This window comes from Arvicola amphibius, chromosome 10, assembly GCF_903992535.2.
Source record: "Arvicola amphibius chromosome 10, mArvAmp1.2, whole genome shotgun sequence".
NCBI lineage: Eukaryota > Metazoa > Chordata > Mammalia > Rodentia > Cricetidae > Arvicola > Arvicola amphibius.
In genome coordinates, this window is record NC_052056.1 from 92,710,365 (window position 1) to 92,728,026 (window position 17,662).

A 17,662-nucleotide genomic window follows, 5' to 3' on the forward strand; every position below is an offset into this window, starting at 1 on the left:
GGGGTGAGAGGCATGTGATCCCAAGTGCTGGGATCACCTTTGTGTGAGCTCTGCTTCTCTTTTAGACTGGACCAATTTCGTGTTGCCCAGGGTGGCCTTGAAGTCACAGAGATCCATCTGCCTCTGTCTCCCGAGTCCTGGGATTAAAGGTGTGTGCCACCACTGCCTGGGCTCTCATGGCTTAGCTCTGTACTCTGATCTTTAGGCAAGCTTTATATGTTAAACGAAACAAAACATCGCTACATCTGTAGCTCCTCCACCTTATGTTTTATTTTGTTTGTTTGAGGCGGTGTAGCCTTGATTGGCTCTGAGCCTGCTGTGTGAACGAGGCTGACTCTGAGATCACAGAGTTCTACCCTCCCTTGCCACACCTGCCATCCACCTTACTCTTTGGAGAGAGGGTTTCTCACTGAACCTGGAGCTCACAAGTTCAGTCACACTGGCTGGCCAAGGAGCCTCATGAATCCCCCTGTCTCTGTTTCCTCAGCATTGGGGTTGAAGATGTGTACCACCATGCTTGGCTTTTACCTGCGGTGTGGGAAATCCTGAGTTGGGTCTGTGGTTGCATAGTGAGCACTTGAACCACTGAGCCATCTTCTAAGACCTTCAGTTCTTTTAATTTTTTGCTTTTTTCGAGACAGAGTTTCTCTGTATAACAGTCCTGGCTGTCCTAGAACTTGCTTCATAGACCAGGCTGGCCTCGAACTCACAGAGATCCACCTGCATCTGCCTCCTGAATGCTGGAATTAAAGGCATGTGCTACCACGGCCCGGCACAATTTTTCATTTTTTTTAAATTTACTTAGTGACAACAATGTCTTGAACCCAGGGCTTTGTGTGTACAGAGACAAGCACTCTGTAGCTTGAGCCCTAAGCCCTTCTGTTGTTTAGACATCTTATTTTATACCAGACTGGCCTGGCACTCGCCATCTAAAACCATTCTGCCCTCAAGCACCCATCCTCACTGCAGCCTTCTGAGTGAAGAATTCCAGGTGTGGGCCATCACGCCAGCCTCAGGCCTCTACGTGACTTTTATTTTGAAGCAGGCTTTTATGCACTACATTGACAATGCCAGTGTAGAGGCACAGGTCTTTAATCTCAGCACTGGGGAGGCTGAGGCAGGAGGATGGCTGAGAGTTCGAGGTCAGCCTGGACCACAGAGCAGACTTTTCCTCAGAAACCAAATAAATAAATAGGTGAATAAATAAAATATGTAATCTCGGCCCTGAGGAGGCCAGTCAAGGACAGTCCTGAACTATAGGACAAGAGCCTGTCTAGAAAACGCAAGAGAAATAAAATACAATGAAACATGCAATCCCATTCCCCCAAGAGAGGCAGTGCTAACGAGGTGACTGGCAGGCTATTAAAGGTTCTAGAAGCTCAACCCTGCAGGGGTGGAGCACGCCTTTAATCCCAGCACTGAGGAGACAGAGGCAGGTGGGGCTCTGAGAGTCCGAGGCCAGCCTGGTCTACCGGAGTACACAGAGAAACCGTGTATCAACAAAACAAAACAAAAAGAGAACTAGATTTTCTTGCAGTGGACCTGGATTTGATTCCCAGGACTTACATGACAACTCACAAGAGTCTAACTCCAGCTCCAGGGGACCCAACACCCTCCTCTGTACCCATACAAGGCATGCATGTGCTGCACATACGTGCATGCAAGCAAAACACTCGCATGTCTGAAATAATACTTAAAAAAGTAATCCTTCCACCAGGAGAGCTGAGGCAGGAGGAGGGCCGCTAATCAGATGTCAGGCTGGGCTGCAGAGCAATAATAATCAGTTTCAAAAAACCAAACAAGTGAAAATAAAGCGAAACAAAATGAAGTAGAATACAATTACATAAAATATGATAAGACGACACAAACGGCCTTTCCTAGAGACATCCCCCTTGATCTCGCCATTCTCTCCTTCCTCGCCCCTCAAACACGGTCTCCTGCAACCACAGCGGCCTCTAGCGGCCAGTGCGTGGCTACGCTGTACTCTGCGCAGGCGCGGGAAGAGACCGCCTCCCACGCCCACTTCCGCTCCCCTCCCAGTGTTGCCCGGAAACCGGGGCCGAGCCTTCCGTGAAAACGTCACGGGGCGGAGCCTCGGGTGGCGGGAAGAGCCGGCGTAGGAATGGAGGTGCAGGAGAGCTGTAGTGGTGCGGCCGAGAGTGGGGCGCCGGAGCCCTCGCCTGTCCCCAGCAAGACTGCGGGCGGCGCCGGCCACTACGAACTGCCGTGGTGAGCGCGCGGCCGTAGTAACGCACGCGGAGAGGTGATGGCGAGTGAGGGCGGGCCGAGCTCCCGGGACCCGGCTGCAGGCTGTGTTTGGGGGGGAACACCGAAGCTGCGACCCAGGGAGTCCAGATTTTCTTTTTCTTTCTCTTTTTGAAACTGGATTTCTTTCTTACTCTTTTTTTTCCCCCTTGTGTCAGGGTCTTGTGTGACTCAGGCTGTGCACTAACCTACTGTGTAGAGCGGGATGACTTTGAATTGCTGCTCCTTCTGCCCCCGTGGGATGACAGGCGTGCTGGGGATGGAACACAGGGCCTCGTGGATGCTAAACATGCACTCGGTCCCATTCTCAGCCCCGAGGTCCGCTGGCCTGCCTCAGTTTCCCAAGTGCTGGAATGACAGATGTGAGCTACCAGGCAAATGCAGAGGTTTTTAATTTATTGAAATTGAGGGATGTATGGCTCAGAGCTCACCTAAGTGATGAAGCTTGGACTTGACTAATAGCGCGCCATTGTGCAGTACTAATAATGGCCACGTATTTTTTTTATTGTTTGTTTAAAATATCACCTAAAAAATTTACCAACTCCACCTTATTTTTCTTAAGATAGGCCTCACTACCCTAAGCTAGTTTTGAATTTCATACATAGCCAAGAATGACCTTAAATTCTGAGCCGACCTTCTCTTCCACCTAAGTACCAAGGCTATAGGTGTGTGCTACCACCACTCCCAGTTTTTAGAGTTTGGTGTGTTTTTTTCTTGGATGAAAATTGATTGCAGACATTTGTACAAAAGCACATACTGTCATGGCCCCACCACTGCTACTTGCTTTTCTTTACCAAATGTAGGGTCTCTGGCACCAGACAGCAGAGTCATCCCTTAGCTCTCTGAAGTATCTGGACTATCTAGTGGTTCTTCACCTTCCCAATGCTGCGGCCTTTGAATACAGTCCCTCATGCTGTGGTGACCCCCCCCCCATCATAACATTATTTTCATTGCTACTTCATAACTGTAATTTTGCTGTTACGAATTGTAATGTAAATAATCTGTTTTCCAGTGGTCTTAGGTGGCCCCCGTGAAAGGGTCGTTTGACACTGCCCAAGAGGTCATGATCTACAGGTTGAGAACCATTGATCTAGAATAATACTAGGGAAAGTATTACAAAAGCTGAAAATGTGGCTTGGTGGCAGAATTCTTGCCTGGCATTCTCAGAGCCTAACGTTCTATCCCTAGCACTCAAAAGAAAAAGAAAAAAAAGGCGCACATTGCATGTAATTTAGCATTGTCTGGTCGCCACAGTAGTAAGTAAAAGGAAAATCGGTGTCCAAATGGAGTAGCATACACCTGTTAGGTCACTGTCAGCTACATGGTGAATATGAGGCCAGCCTGGGCTACAGGATAGTCCTTGTCTCCAGAAACAAGTCCTTATGAGATGGCTCGGGATGCGGGTGCTTGTAGCCAAGGCTGACAACCTGAGTTTAGTCCCTGGACTCTACAGGTTGGAAGGAGAGAACTGACTCCCAAGTTGCTCTCTGACCCCGACACCTGTGCTTTTGCACACACAACTTAAACATGTATGTATGTATGTGTGCTTAAAGAAAACAGAAAGCACTCGGGAGGCAGAAGTTGATGGATCTCTGAGTTCAAGGTCAGCCTGGTCTACAAAGGGAGTTCCAGTCTGGCAAGGACTACCTGGTGAAACCCTGTCTCTGAAAACAGAAACGAGATCAACAGAATATATTGAAGAGCACAGGAAATGTCGATGGTCAGATCATTGTAAATCTGCCATATCTGTGCCCAGAGCTGGAAAAGGTCATTTTTCTCTCTTAACATTGCTCATTTATTTAAAAGGCAGAACTTAGCGGTCAGGAGGCTGTGATAGGAGGGTCATGAGTTCCAGGCCATCTGGAGATGTGGCCCAGTTGATAGGATGCTTATCTGCAATTCGGAAAACCCACATTTCCATCCCCAGCACCTCATAAACTGGATGTGGTGAAGCCTGTAATCCTAGGACTAGGGAGGATTACAGTCAAGACTACAGGGAAGATTAAGGACTGAAGGATCAAGGTCATCCTTTGCTGTGTAGTGAGGTCCAGGCTAGCCTGGGCTTCATGAGACCCTGTCTATAAATAAAGAAATAGATTCCAAATGGGCACAAGTGGTTTTTGTTTCTTAATCTATTTTATGTCTGTGTGCGTATGCAGTGCTCTCAGAGGTTGAGGAGAGGGAGTTAGAACCCCGGGAACTGGAGTCACAGATGATTGTGAGCTGCATGTGGGGGCTAGGAATTGAACCTGGGTCCTCTGGAAGAGCAGCTGGTGCTTTAACCACTGAGCCATCTCCATCTCTAAAGGAACAATATTTTAATGAAGTGTCCAAGTGCCATTTCAGAATTGCTTAAGAACTGCTCACACATGGCCAGGCTGTGGTGGCGCACGCCTTTAATCCCAGTACTCCGGAAGCAGAGGCAGGTGGATCTCTGAGTTGGAGGCCAGCCTGGTCTACAGAGGGAGTTCCAGGACAGCCAAGGCTATGCAGAGAACAGAGAAACCCTATCTCGTGGGCGTGGGGGACAGACTAACTGCCCACTCAGACTTCCCAGTCACGGCCCTAAACCACCAGTGGCTGCTTGCGGGCCGCAAGAGTAGGCCGGCTGGGTCAGCACAGTCTGCCCGGGGCAGCAGGGACCTGGCATTGCAGTACTCACATCATTTGCTGTGACGGAAGTGGGTGTGCGTGGGTCCATCACAGTGCACTCGTAATGTCTGCAAATGGTGTGCAGCAGAGCTGGCTAGACGGAAACCACAGCTTACCGTGAGGTTCCACTGCTGTGTGGGGTGGACGGTCGAGGAGCCAGTTCATATCAGAGTTCTCTTGTTATCTTTGTTTTGTTTAAAGCTTTTTCTTATTGCATTTCTTTATTGAGAGGATGGGGGAGGAGTGGGGGCGGGTCTTGCACCTGCTATATCACCTGTGTGGAGGTCGGAGACCAACTTCTAGGATTCTCTTCTACTATGTGGGTCCCAGGGATTGAACTCAGGTGGTCAGATCCATCAGCAAGCACCTTTACCACTGAACCATCTTGTTGGCTTCTTTTTTGGTCTTGTTTTTGGGTTTTTTATTTTGTTTTGGTTTTTTGAGACAGGATTTCTCTGTATATCCCTGGCTCTCCTGAGCTCACTTTGTAAACCAGGCTGACCTCGAACTCACAGAGGTGTGCCACCATTGCCTGACTCCTCCCTCCCCTTTGGGATTCATTTTATTTTTTGTGTGTGAGTGTTGTCTGTGTGTCTGTCTGGGCATTGTGTGCATTGTGTGCGTGCAGTACGGGAAGACACCAGGAGAGGGCATTGCGTCCCTTATGATTACAGTTCCAGGAGGTTGTGAGCCACTGTGTGGATTCTAGAATTCAAACTTGGGTCTTCTGTGTCAGCAAGTGCCCCAACCACTGAGTCATTTCTCCAGCACATTCTTTTTTAACTTACTGAAAGTCTCTCTCTGCTTCCACCCCCTACATACCTGGGATTGCAGGTATCTGCCACCATGCCTGGAAGGTTTTTTAAATTTTTGTTGTTGTTGTTATACATTGGTGTTTTGCCTGCCTGTGTGTTTGTGTGAAGGTGTCAGATGCCCTGGAGCTGGAGTTATAGTTGTGAGCTGCCGTGTGGGTGCTGGGAGTTGAACCTGGGTCCTCTGGAAGAGCAGTCAGTGCTCTCATCCACTGAGCCATCTCTCCAGCCCATGGTTGTTTGTTTATTTCGTGACTGTATGTGCCATGCAACAGTCCCACAGTGCACCTGGGCCTCACTTCTCTTCCTCCACCAGGTTCTGGGGCTTAAACTAAGGCTGAGTAGCTTTCCTGTGACTGCCTTTATACGCTGAGCCATCTTGTTGGCTTCTTAGTTCTTCTTCTTCTTCTTCTTTTTTTTTTTTTTTTTTTTTTGGTTTTTTCGAGACAGGGTTTCCCTATAGTTTCTAGAGCCTGTCCTGGAACTAGCTCTTCTAGACCAGGCTGGCCTCAAACTCAGAGATCCGCCTGCCTCTGCCTCCCGAGTGCTGGGATTAAAGGCGTGCGCCACCACCGCCCGGCTTAGTTCTTCATTTTTGAGGCAGTTTGTGTATGTGGTAGAGGCTGGCCTGGAACTTGGAGGTCCTCCTGGCATGGCCTTCCTGTGTTGGCATGACAGGTAACACGGTCCCATCCTGCCAGAATTTGCAGGGTTGCCCTTTTCTGCCTGATCCTCTAGTTACTGAGAGGATAACCATGACAATATTTGCTTTTTCCTAAAACAGGGTTGAAAAATACAGACCAATAAAGCTGAATGAAATAGTCGGCAATGAAGACACAGTGAGCAGGCTGGAGGTAAGGACTCTGTAACCGCTTCCAACATCACATGTGGATCTGACTAGCTAGTGGCGAATGGAGAAAGATGGCCGAGATGGTGAAGGAGGGTGACATCACCTATTCCTTGCTGGGGTGACAAAGTACATGGTGAGCAGAACTTACATCAAGAAGGGTTAGATTAATTTGGCTTTAGCTCACAGTCTAAGGTCACAGTCCATCCTGGGGGAAGGCACGGCGGCAGAGATGTGAGGCAGGTGGTAACACTGCATCCACAGACCCGAAGCAGGGAGGTGGGTGATGCTTCTCACTTAGCCCGCTTCCTCCTTTTCACTGAGTCCAGGACCCCAGCCCATCGGAGGATGCCGCCCACATTTAGGGTGGATCTTCCTACCTCAGTGGAGGGCAGAGTTGATTCCCTCCTGTCACCCTGTGGGGCCTGATGAAGGATGACAGCTTGTCAGCCTTTGCAGGCACCTTATCTGCTGAGACAGTGTGCTTTCTTGTATTGTTGTTGGCTTTGGGGGTTTTGTTACTGTCTTTTGTTTGTTTGTTTGTTTGTTTTGAGCATACTACCCATTATGTAGCCCTGACTGTCCTGAAACTTTATGTAGACCAGGCTTGCTTCTAACTCACAGAGATCCGCCTGCCTCTGTCTCCCAAGTGCTGGGATTAAACGAGTGTGCCACCCACCACACCTGGGCTATTTATTTGTCTTCAAGACAGAGCTTTGATTTGTAGCTTAAAATGGCCTTAAATTCGCTCAACCTCCCTGGTGCTGAGATTAGAGGCATGTAGCCACACTTAACTTAATGAATCTCTTTTACCTAGGTCTTTGCAAAAGAAGGCAATGTGCCCAATATCATCATTGCTGTGAGTACCTGGGCCTGGTCCCCTGGGCATCTTGCATCCCATGTCCACGCCCTCCCTGGGGAGGCCCACGCGTCCCTGGTTGAGTTGTTGGAGAATCGGGGGAGCAAGTGCCAACAGTGGGAATTGTGGGTGCAGCAAGGTCTACATGGGAGCCCTTTGATTAATCAATTAATTTTTATGTGTATGGGTGTCCTGTCTGCATCTGTGTTTGTACACCATTGGCATGTCTGGTTCCCTGGGAGGTGGGGGTAGTGATAATATATCCCTTGGAACTGGAGTTACAGCCCGTTTGGGGCATTGGAAGTGGAAGCCAGTGCTCTTAACTGCTAAGGCGTCTCTCCAGCCTCTGGGTTTTTCCTGCATGAAGCAGAGAGCTCTCACCCACAGGGTCCCCCAGGAACCGGCAAAACAACCAGCATCCTCTGCTTGGCGAGAGCTCTGCTGGGCCCGGCGCTGAAGGATGCAGTTCTGGAGCTCAATGCATCAAATGACAGGTACAGTGGGAGTGGAGGCGGAGCCCTCCTGCTGTACGTGAGTCTAAAGGCTCCACTTGGTTCTAGCCTGTGCCTGGTGCTTGCTTCACTGGCTCCACGCTTAACAGGGGAATCATTGCCTTGTCTGAGTGTCTGAGGAGCACCTGCAGGGTTCCTCGTTTTGATGAAAATGTTAAAAAAAATACCCTTTAAAATTTGTTCTTATTGCTGCTTATTTATTGTGGGGAGAGGCATATGCCACGATGTACATGTGGAGGTCAGAGGACACCTTGCTGGGAGCTGGTTTTCTCCTTCCACAAAGTGGATCCTAAGGCTCAAACTCAGGTTGTAAGGGTTGGCTGTAAGAACCATCCCCCCCAACCCTGTCCTGTGTGTGTGTGTGTGTGTGTGTGGATCAGAGCATAATCATGTGGAATTTTTTTTCCTTCTACCTTTATGTGGGTTCTGGGGATTGAACTCAGGTTGTCAGTCTTGCCTGGTCTGCCAGCAGGTGGCTTTACCCATTGTGCCGTCTCACCAGCCCTGAAACCACTTTCAAATGTCAGCTTCAGTCATGTTAACATGTTCGTGTTATTGTGCAACAGCTTTCTGGCCCTGCAAAACTGAAACTGCCCTCATGCCCCTCCCCATTTCCCTTCTGCAGCCCCGGCAGCCACAGCCCACCTTCTGGTCTGTGTATTTGACTGTTAGCTCATGTTCCCAGGTTAGAATAAGGTCTTGTAGCCCTTGGGGCTACAAGGAGGATTTACAAACCCTTTGGGAGCTTGGGGTTGTCTGTGGGAAATTCCAGCACGGGGAAGGATAAGGCAGGTGGATTCTGAGTACCAGGTCTGCTCAGGTGCTATATAAAGAGCTTCTCAAAAAGTATGGGCTGGAGAGGTTGCTCAACAGTTAAGAACATGTGGTGCACCCTTTGATCCTAGCACTGGGGAGGCAGAGGCAGGCAAATCTCTTGAGTTTGAGGCCAGCCTGGTCTGCAGAGCAAGTCACAGGACAGCCAGGGTACACAGAGAAACCCTGACTCGAAAACCAAACAAAGAAAAGGAACATGCTGCCCTTACCCAGAGTTTCCTTGCACCCACGTCAGGCAGCTCGCAACTGCTCAGAACTCCAGCTCCAGGGCTTCTGACACCTGGTCTCTACAGGCACCTGCCTACATGTGCCCTGCATCTGCGCAGACACATTAAAAAAATAAAACAGGACCAGAGATGGCTCAGTGGATAAATGCACTTGCTGTGCCAGCTTGAGAGCACTGGTTCAGCCCATATAACTCAAAGTGAAGGCGAGAACTGGGTCTTTAAAGTTGTCTTCTGACCATATGCATGCACATGGGCACACACACATGTACACACGCACACGCAAACCCCTCCCCATGATAATAAAAAGTTCCTCCGTTTGTGACACATGCCTTCTTCCTGTTTTTCAGGGGCATCGATGTGGTGAGGAATAAAATCAAAATGTTCGCCCAGCAGAAGGTCACCCTTCCCAAGGGCCGGCACAAGATCATCATTTTGGATGAAGCAGACAGGTGCGGGCTGGAGATGGGGGTTCCCAAGTAGCCCAGGCTGGCCTCGGTTTTCCAGCCCTCCTGCTTCTGCCTCCCGAACAACAGGGATTGTGGGCCATGCCCCAGACCTGGCACCCACTGCCCTCTTATGCTTGCCTCAGCATGACGGACGGTGCTCAGCAGGCCCTCAGGAGGACCATGGAAATCTACTCCAAGACGACCCGCTTCGCTCTGGCTTGTAATGCTTCAGACAAAATCATAGGTGAGCATGCCACTTGGGTCACTATCCAGTGAGGCGTCTTTTTTTTTTTTTTTTTTTTTTTAAGATTTATTTATTTTGCCAGGTGGTGGCACATGCCTTTAATCCCACCACTCAGGAGGCAGAGGCAGGCGGTTCTCTGTGAGTTCAAGGCCAGCCTAGTCTACAGAGCTAGTGCCAGGACAGGCTCCAAAGCTACACAGAGAAACCCTGTCTCAAAAATAAAGAAAGGAAGGAAGGAAGGAAGGAAAGAAAAAGATTTATTTTATGTATGTGAGTGTTCTGAGGCATCAGATCCCACTATAGATGGTTGTGAGCCACCATGTGGTTGCTGGGAATTGAACTCAAGATCTCTGGAAGAGCAGCCAATGCTCTTAGCCTCTGAGCCATCTCTCCAGCCCGAGATTCCCTTTTTACTTATTTACTCTTTTTTTGTTTGTTTTTCGAGACAGGGTTTCTCTGTGGCTTTGGAGCCTGTCCTGGAACTAGCTCTTGTAGACCAGGCTGGCCTCAAACTCCCAGAGATCCTCTTGCCTCTGCCTCCCAAGTGCTGGGATTAAAGGCGTGCGCCACCACCGCCCGGCTTTATTTACTCTTTACTTTTGTTTTTGTTTTTGATTGTGTATATCTGTTTGACTGCGATATGTGCCCTGGAGTTGGGGTTACAGGCAGTTGTGAGCAACCTGATGTGGGTGCTGGAAACCAAACTTGGGTTCTCTGGGATTGAGCTCCCAGGGATTGAGCTCAGGTTGCCGCACTTGGCACATGCCTTCACCCGCGGAGCCCTCTTGCTGGCTCTGTTTTTATCCCTTATGGCACTGCAGATGCAGCTCAGGCATGTTAAGCAGGCTTCTAGCTGTGCTGCCCGCTTTACTTTTTATTCTCAGACCTGGTCTTCCCTTACCCAGGCTGGCCTTGAACTCACTTTGTAGGCAGGAATGCTTGACCTACAGTCCTCCTGCCTCGGCATCCCGAGTTGCTGGGATGACAGACCTGAGCCACTCAGCCCATCTTGAGCACACTGGTTGTTTCGTGTGCTGCAGCCCCTGGCATCGACTGCATCAGGCTTTGTGGCTGCCCGGTATGGCCAGGTCTCCCCCTCACCACAGTGCCTCCTTATGGGGCCCTTTGTCCTTTAGCCCAGCTACTGCCCACAGCACTGGTCTACCCTGTCAGGCTGGTGTCACATCCTCCCGTCACCTACTGCGTGAGTCATCCTGTCACCATATTGTGTGTTCTCTCTGTCTCATTTCTGTTTTGCTGATCTCCAGCAGTGGGGGCTTTTCTGTCCCACTTCTCCCTTCTGCACCCAAGTTTGTGTGTGTGTGTGTGGTCATACATAGGTTTGTTACCACACTCCTTTTCCGTATACCAACTCACGACTGCCTAGGTGAGCGAATTGCTTAATGCTGACAGGACCCCCCCCCCCACTAGATGTCAGATAATAATTTGTAAAGTCGGTTATTAACTAGATGGGTCCCAGAATTGAACTCAGGTTGTCAATCTTAGTGGTGAGCATCTTTATCCACTAAGTCATCTAGACCCCTGTCCTTTTTTATTGTTGATGTTGGTGTTCGTTGTGTTTTTGAGCCAGAGTCTCAAGTAGCACAGGCTAACCTTGAATTGACTGAGGTTGACCTTAAACTCTTGATCCCCTTGTCCCTACCTCCCTATGTAATCCCAAGTGTTGGGGTTATAGGCAGGCACCTTCGTCCCTTGTTCCCCTGTGGAGAGTCAAAGAGTTTGGGGTTCCCTTCCAGTCTGACAAAACTGATCTTCCCTGAATGGCCCGCCCATCACACTGTGACTCCAGAGACCCCTAACTCCTTGTGGGGAGGGGAGGCTTGTATGTGTGGTGGTGTCTGTCCTGAGGCCTACTTTCTGTCCAGAAGCAGGACCTGGGTGTTGCTAACTCAGGTCTCTTTCCTTTTTTTTTTCCCCCAGCAGTTAAAGGCAGGCGTTTGGCGGGGGGGGGGGGGGGGGGGGGGGGTTAAGGAAACACACACACAGCACAAGCACAGAGAAGAAGACCCCCTGCAGAGCAAGGGGGCAGGACCAGGAAAGCCAACAGTCCAGCCTCTTTGCTTCTTATCTGATAATTTGACACTTGGCTCTGGTCAGCTCTGTCTTGATAAGCAGCAGGCCTTGCCAGGGAGCACTCACTGTGCTGTCTCTGTCCAGAGCCCATCCAGTCACGCTGTGCAGTGCTCCGCTACACCAAGCTCACTGATGCTCAGGTCCTCACCAGGCTCATGAATGTCATCGAGAAGGAAAACGTGCCCTACACAGATGATGGCCTGGAAGCCATTATCTTCACAGCCCAAGGGGACATGCGCCAGGTTGGTGGGTGACTGTTGCTGCTGTCTTGGTTAGGGTTTCTATTGCTGTGACGAAACGCCATGACCAAAAAACAAGTTGGGAAGGAAAGGGTTTATTTGGCTTACACTTCCATGTTGCTGTTCCTCACTGAAGGAAGTCAGGGCAGGAACTCGAGCAGTGTAGGGGCTGATGCAGAGGCCATGGAGGGAGGCTGCTTACTGGCTTGTTCCCCATGGCTTCTCAGCCTGCTTTCTTACAGTACCCAGGACCACCAACTCAGGGATGTTGTCACTCAGCATGGGCTGGGCCCTCCCCCATCAAACACTAATTTAAAAAGTGCTTAACAGCTGGATTTCATGAAGGATCGCAGTTGAGGGTCCCTCCGTTCAGATAACTCTAGTTTGTGTGTCAAGTTGACGTAAGAACAGCCAGGACACTGACCTTTCAAGCTGAGGTTGAGGAGTGAGTGTTGTACGAGTCTCGGTGGGCGTCAGCTCTCTGAGAGGCAGGACTAGGAAAGACTTAGTCACCCTTGACGCGTGCCTTGCCCTCTCCAGGCACTGAACAACCTGCAGTCTACCTTCTCGGGATTCGGCTATATCAACAGCGAGAATGTATTCAAGGTACCAGGGCTGGGGCTGCTCTACAACAGTGGCCCACACAGCCATGCTCATTCTTCCCACCACAGCTTTGTCTCTTGTGTCCAAGGGACCAGTGGGAGGGTCTGGGCGGGGTCCATATGTGAGTGGTGTCAGATGGGCAGATCCACGCTAGCCTATGGCAGTTTTCCTAGATTCCCTCCCTCACCACCTCCCCTCAGAGCTCCCCTGTGCTGTAGGCCGGGCTCTGGTTTCTCCTCTTCCCTCCCCTCCCCTTCCCTCCCTTTTTCCTCTTTTCTGGACAGGGTCTGTGGCCCAGACTGTGTACCCAGGCTGGCCTTGAACCTCCACCTTCCACATCTGGATGGATGCACCACCATCCCCAACTTATTTGTTTTAGAGACGGGTCTCAATATATAGCCCAGACTGGCCTTGAATTGAGATCCTCCAGGGTGTTTTGGGTATTGTTTTGGTTTGGTTTAGTTTTTTTCTGAGCAGAGTTTGTTCCACCACCACTCGGCTCTTCCTGAGTTCGAGGATACAGGCATGTGTCACTATGCACAGCACCATGCCATTAATGCCACCCAAGAAGAGAGTCTTTGGGGCCTTTGCCTGCTTTGTGGTTCATTCATTTCGGATATGAGAAATGTAACCATGGCATCAGGAGCTGCCATATTTAGGGATGTCTGTGGAAGTGAGAAGGGTTCCCAAGTCCCATGCCAGTTGTTGGAGAGTTGGCGCCGACTAGTCCGTGGGGCCTCATGCAGCCTCTCCTGGTTGTTTGCGCAGGTCTGTGACGAGCCCCACCCCCTGCTGGTGAAGGAGATGATCCAGCACTGCGTGGATGCCAACATCGATGAAGCTTATAAGGTGGGCCTCTTGTTCCTCCCTGACTTCCATGGTGGCACCAGGACTCCGCATCACTGCCCTTGACCCCTAAAATCACTCTTGGCTTCGGGTGGACTTTCTTACTTTGCTTGTCACTCAGAACCTCACAGAAGCAGCTCAGCAGAGGCAGGCTTTACTTGGATCTCCTTGGAGAGCCTGCAGCCCATCATGGTGGGAGGCATGGCAGCTTGTGGTGCTGGGGGCGTGGGGCTAACACACTTTACATTTTTTTTAAATCTGTTTGGAGCTTCCAGTCCGGTTGACTAGGGGCAGGGCAGGGTTGGGCTTAACGAGAAACTGGAGTGCCAGGGAGGGAAACAGGTACAGCCAGAGGCTGGTTACCCAATGAAGAACAAAGCTAACCTGACACTAACCCTAACACTACCAGAATCCACCCCAAGCCGCCAAAGCTCAATGGACTATCTCTAGACACAGCCCCAGACTGGGGGAAGAGGACGGGGAGGGAGGGAGACACGGGGCTAATGGAATCCTGCCCTGCTTAGGTCCTCTGGTCCTTACTGAGCCTGGGAGAGCCAGCGGTGAGGAATTCCCCCTGGAAAGCTCTGGGTAGAGACACGATGTAGGCAGGATGTCAGACCATTGTGCCCGAGGTTGAGGACATGTGGCGCCTGCTGGGAAAGTGGGCTAACTTACCTGCGTGATCAGAGGGCTGGGTGACACAAGGCATCTGTGGGGCCACCAGCACCTCCATAAGGTTCAGGTGTTCCTCAGAGCCTCATGGGTCACCTGGGCCAAGCTGATGGTAATGGGCTAGGACCACTGTGGGACCAACTCCATCTCCCTCCCCTGGTCACAGTGTTCAGAGCCTGTTGGGTCTTTCATCTAGATTCTTGCTCACCTGTGGCACCTGGGCTACTCACCAGAGGACGTCATCGGGAACATTTTCCGAGTGTGTAAAACCTTTCCGATGGCCGAATACTTGAAACTGGAATTCATCAAGGTTAGTCAGAGCTCAGGAATACCTTGTGCGCTTTTGCCACCTTTTGAGTCTAGTGGCTTCTTGCTTTCTTCAGTGTGCGTAGTGCCCTCCAGCTCTGCTGTAACGTGCCCATTGCCTGGCCTTACCACTGAGCAGTGTTCTGCTGTGTGGCTGTGTCGTGGTCACTTGTTCTCTAGGAAAGGCATTTGTAACTAAAACGTCACTGCATGCTGGCACGCATGAGATAGATGGCTGCCAACCAAGTTCTTGTTCTGCATGGGTGGGACCACCAACTCAGACAAGTGTACATTTAACTTTGGTTAATGAATTTGACTGGAGCCGGGCAATGGTGACACACGCCTTGAATCCCAGCACTTGGGAGGTGGAGGCAGGTGGATCTCTGAGTTTGAGGCCATTCTGGTCTACAAAGAGAGTTTCAGGACAGCCAGGGCTACACAGAGAAACCCTGTCTCCAAAAACAAAACAACAAAAAAGAATTTGACTGGGGAGTGCACACCTTGAGTATGCAGAGTCCTGGGTTGGTCTTCAGCCCTGCATAAGATGGGTGCTGCTAGGTGTGGTGGTGCTCCCCTCAGTGCTCCACAGTGAGACTAGGTGTGGTGGTGCTCACCTTCAGTGCTCCACAGTGAGACTTTGTTTCAAAAGAACAATAACAAAAGTAACTGGGTGTTCTTTTGCCTGCCTATAGTTCCATACCTTGGAGGTAGAAGCAGGAGACTCAGAAGCTCGGGGCTATCCTCAGCTACATAGGGGCTTTAAAACTGCCCTGGCCTATGTGAGACCCTAGTAGACTGGGGCTGTAGCTCAGTGCTGGAAGCCCTGGGTTTGCTCCCTCTGCCTGGAACACCCTTTTCCAGCATGAGCTAAACTTGAGTAAAGCCAGGTTCGTCCTCTTACTGTGATGCATTTTGAGGTCATTGTCTGTTTTGAACCAATCACAGTTTAGATAGACAGGAGCCCACACTCCCGTCTAACCCACCAGTTCCTTTGGCTTGTGTTTCAGGAGATTGGATACACTCACATGAAAGTGGCAGAAGGTGTGAACTCCTTGCTGCAGATGGCTGGGCTCCTGGCCAGGCTGTGTCAGAAGACCATGGCTCCAGTGGCCAGTTGAGATGAAATGAGGAGGGTCCTTGTCACTGAGACACTGATGGTCCAGCTTTCCAGTCATGGGAGATGTGCCCAAGACATTATTAGAACATGCTCACTTCGCTTCTTGTTCTGGGGGAACAGGGTCTCTTGTAGCCCAGGCTGGCTTCGAACTCCTGCAGCTGTGCCCGACCTTGAACTGCTGATCCTCCTGCTTCTGCCTCCTGAGTGCTGGGGATGGGACCCAGGGCTTGTTCATGTCAGGTGAGCACGCTGGCAACTGTGTGACTAAGCTCTGAAGGGTTTCTACTTCTGCTTCTTTTAATCTGAATTCAGCTGCAGGCCTGATACGGGGCGTGGCGGGAAGGTCCCCAACCTCCTCAGTCTCAGGATTTTGTCCTGCAGTGCTTAACTGCTTGAGGCCTGTTGTGCCCTGCTAGTAGAAACAGTGCCCGCAGCCAGTGAGCGCAGCGGGTGAAGTGCTGGCCAGGCACCTGACTACCTGCATGCCATCTCCAGAGCCCATGAGAGGAGGAAGAGCTGACACCACAGAGACAGGCGTTCTCTGAGCACAGGGTGTGGTGGCGCACACCTTTAGCCCCAGCACTCGGAGACAGAGGCAGGAAGATCTCTGCGAGTTCAAGGACTACATAGAGAGACTTGTCTCAATAAAAGATGTCATCTGGGCCCTGCATACATGCACACACAATGATAAGTAAAATTATAAAAATAAAATTTAAGAAATGAAGCCAAGTACAGTAGCATACACCATAATATTTCAAATTATTTAATGTGTATGAGTGATTTTTTTTTATTTTTAAGGTTGATTTGTCTGTGTGTGTGTTGGTGCTTTACCTGTGCACCATGTGTATGCAGTACCCATGAAGGCCAGAAGAGGGCATTGAATCCCTTGGGACTGAAGTTGCAGATACTTGTAAACCTCCATATGGGTGCTCAGAATTAAACCCAGGGCCTCTGTAAGAATAACCAGAACTGCCTCCCCATCTCCCCAGTCCCACAAACCTATAATGCCAAGCACTTGGGCTAAGTTCAGACTAGCCTCTGTTAAAGTGAGTTCAGGCCCGCCTGAAAAACGTTAAGAGCCTCCTGTGTCAATGTCTTAATGATTGGGTTCTAGGTATTTCTTCTAATATACTAACTTAACGGCATTTTTCCTCTCAGAATGAATTTGTGGTGTCCTGGGGAAAGGGGCTGGACATGAAGTGCACAGCCCGTTCTTCTCCAGACCTCAGGGTCCTTTCTATTGAGTAAGAACCTTGATCATAAACCAGGTGGTAGTGGCAGCACACACCTTTAATCCCAGCACTTGGGAAGCAGAGACAGGCGGATCTCTGTGAGTTCGAGGCCAGCCTGGTCTACAGTGTGATTTCCAGGACAGCCAGGGCTACACAGAGAAACCTTGTCTCAAAAGGAAAAAGAAAAAGAAAACCTTGATCTTCATTTCTGGCAATGGTCTTTACCAGAGCCTGGTATGGTGGCACAGACCTAGAATCCCAGCACCCGTGATGCTGATGCAAAGGATTGCCATGAGTTCAGTGCCAATCCCAGCACCCGTGATGCTGATGCAGGTCTGGGCTACAGAGTGTGACATGACAAGAGTGCCAGTAAAGGTACCTGTCACGCAAACCTGCTGACCTGAGTTTTGTCCCTGGAGCCCTTCTGAAGGTGGAAGGAGCCCCAGTGTCAGAGCTGGCCTCTGACCATGCCTGTACACACTAAGAAAGAGATGGCTTTGTGGGTAAGTGATTGCTATGTTAGCATGAAAACCTAAGTTTGAATCCATAGCACCCAGGTAAAAGCCACCTGCAATGGTGAACGCCTACAATCCTCGTGCTGGCAAGTTGAAGATGGGGTACCTGGGGCTCCCAGTCAGCAAGCTACAAGTTCAATGACAGACACTTGTTCAGAAAACAGGAGCGATGTGGCTAGGGGTTGAGTCTGAACTAGGTTCCGGAGGACCCTAGCTGGGTTCCCAGCACTCAAGGGCAGCTGACAAAGGTTTGTATGAAGTTCCAAGTGCTCTGATTCCTTCAGAGTGCAACTGTCACCCACATGTGATATACCCACAGTGTTCTCAAACTGCAGGCTAG

General features: G+C 50.3%; 1 protein-coding gene across 1 annotated transcript; it reads left to right on the forward strand.

Annotated features, from left to right (window-relative positions):
• Nucleotides 1-2,088: 2,088 nt before the first annotated feature.
• Rfc2 (replication factor C subunit 2) lies at nt 2,089-16,304 on the forward strand. The gene is made up of 11 exons (XM_038345649.2): nt 2,089-2,229; nt 6,514-6,583; nt 7,394-7,435; nt 7,823-7,929; nt 9,356-9,457; nt 9,598-9,698; nt 11,877-12,034; nt 12,572-12,637; nt 13,403-13,483; nt 14,349-14,462; nt 15,466-16,304. The coding sequence occupies exons 1-11, from the start codon at nt 2,123-2,125 to the stop codon at nt 15,574-15,576; spliced, it is 1,059 nt and encodes a 352-aa protein (XP_038201577.1). The 5' UTR covers nt 2,089-2,122; the 3' UTR covers nt 15,577-16,304.
• Nucleotides 16,305-17,662: the final 1,358 nt, after the last annotated feature.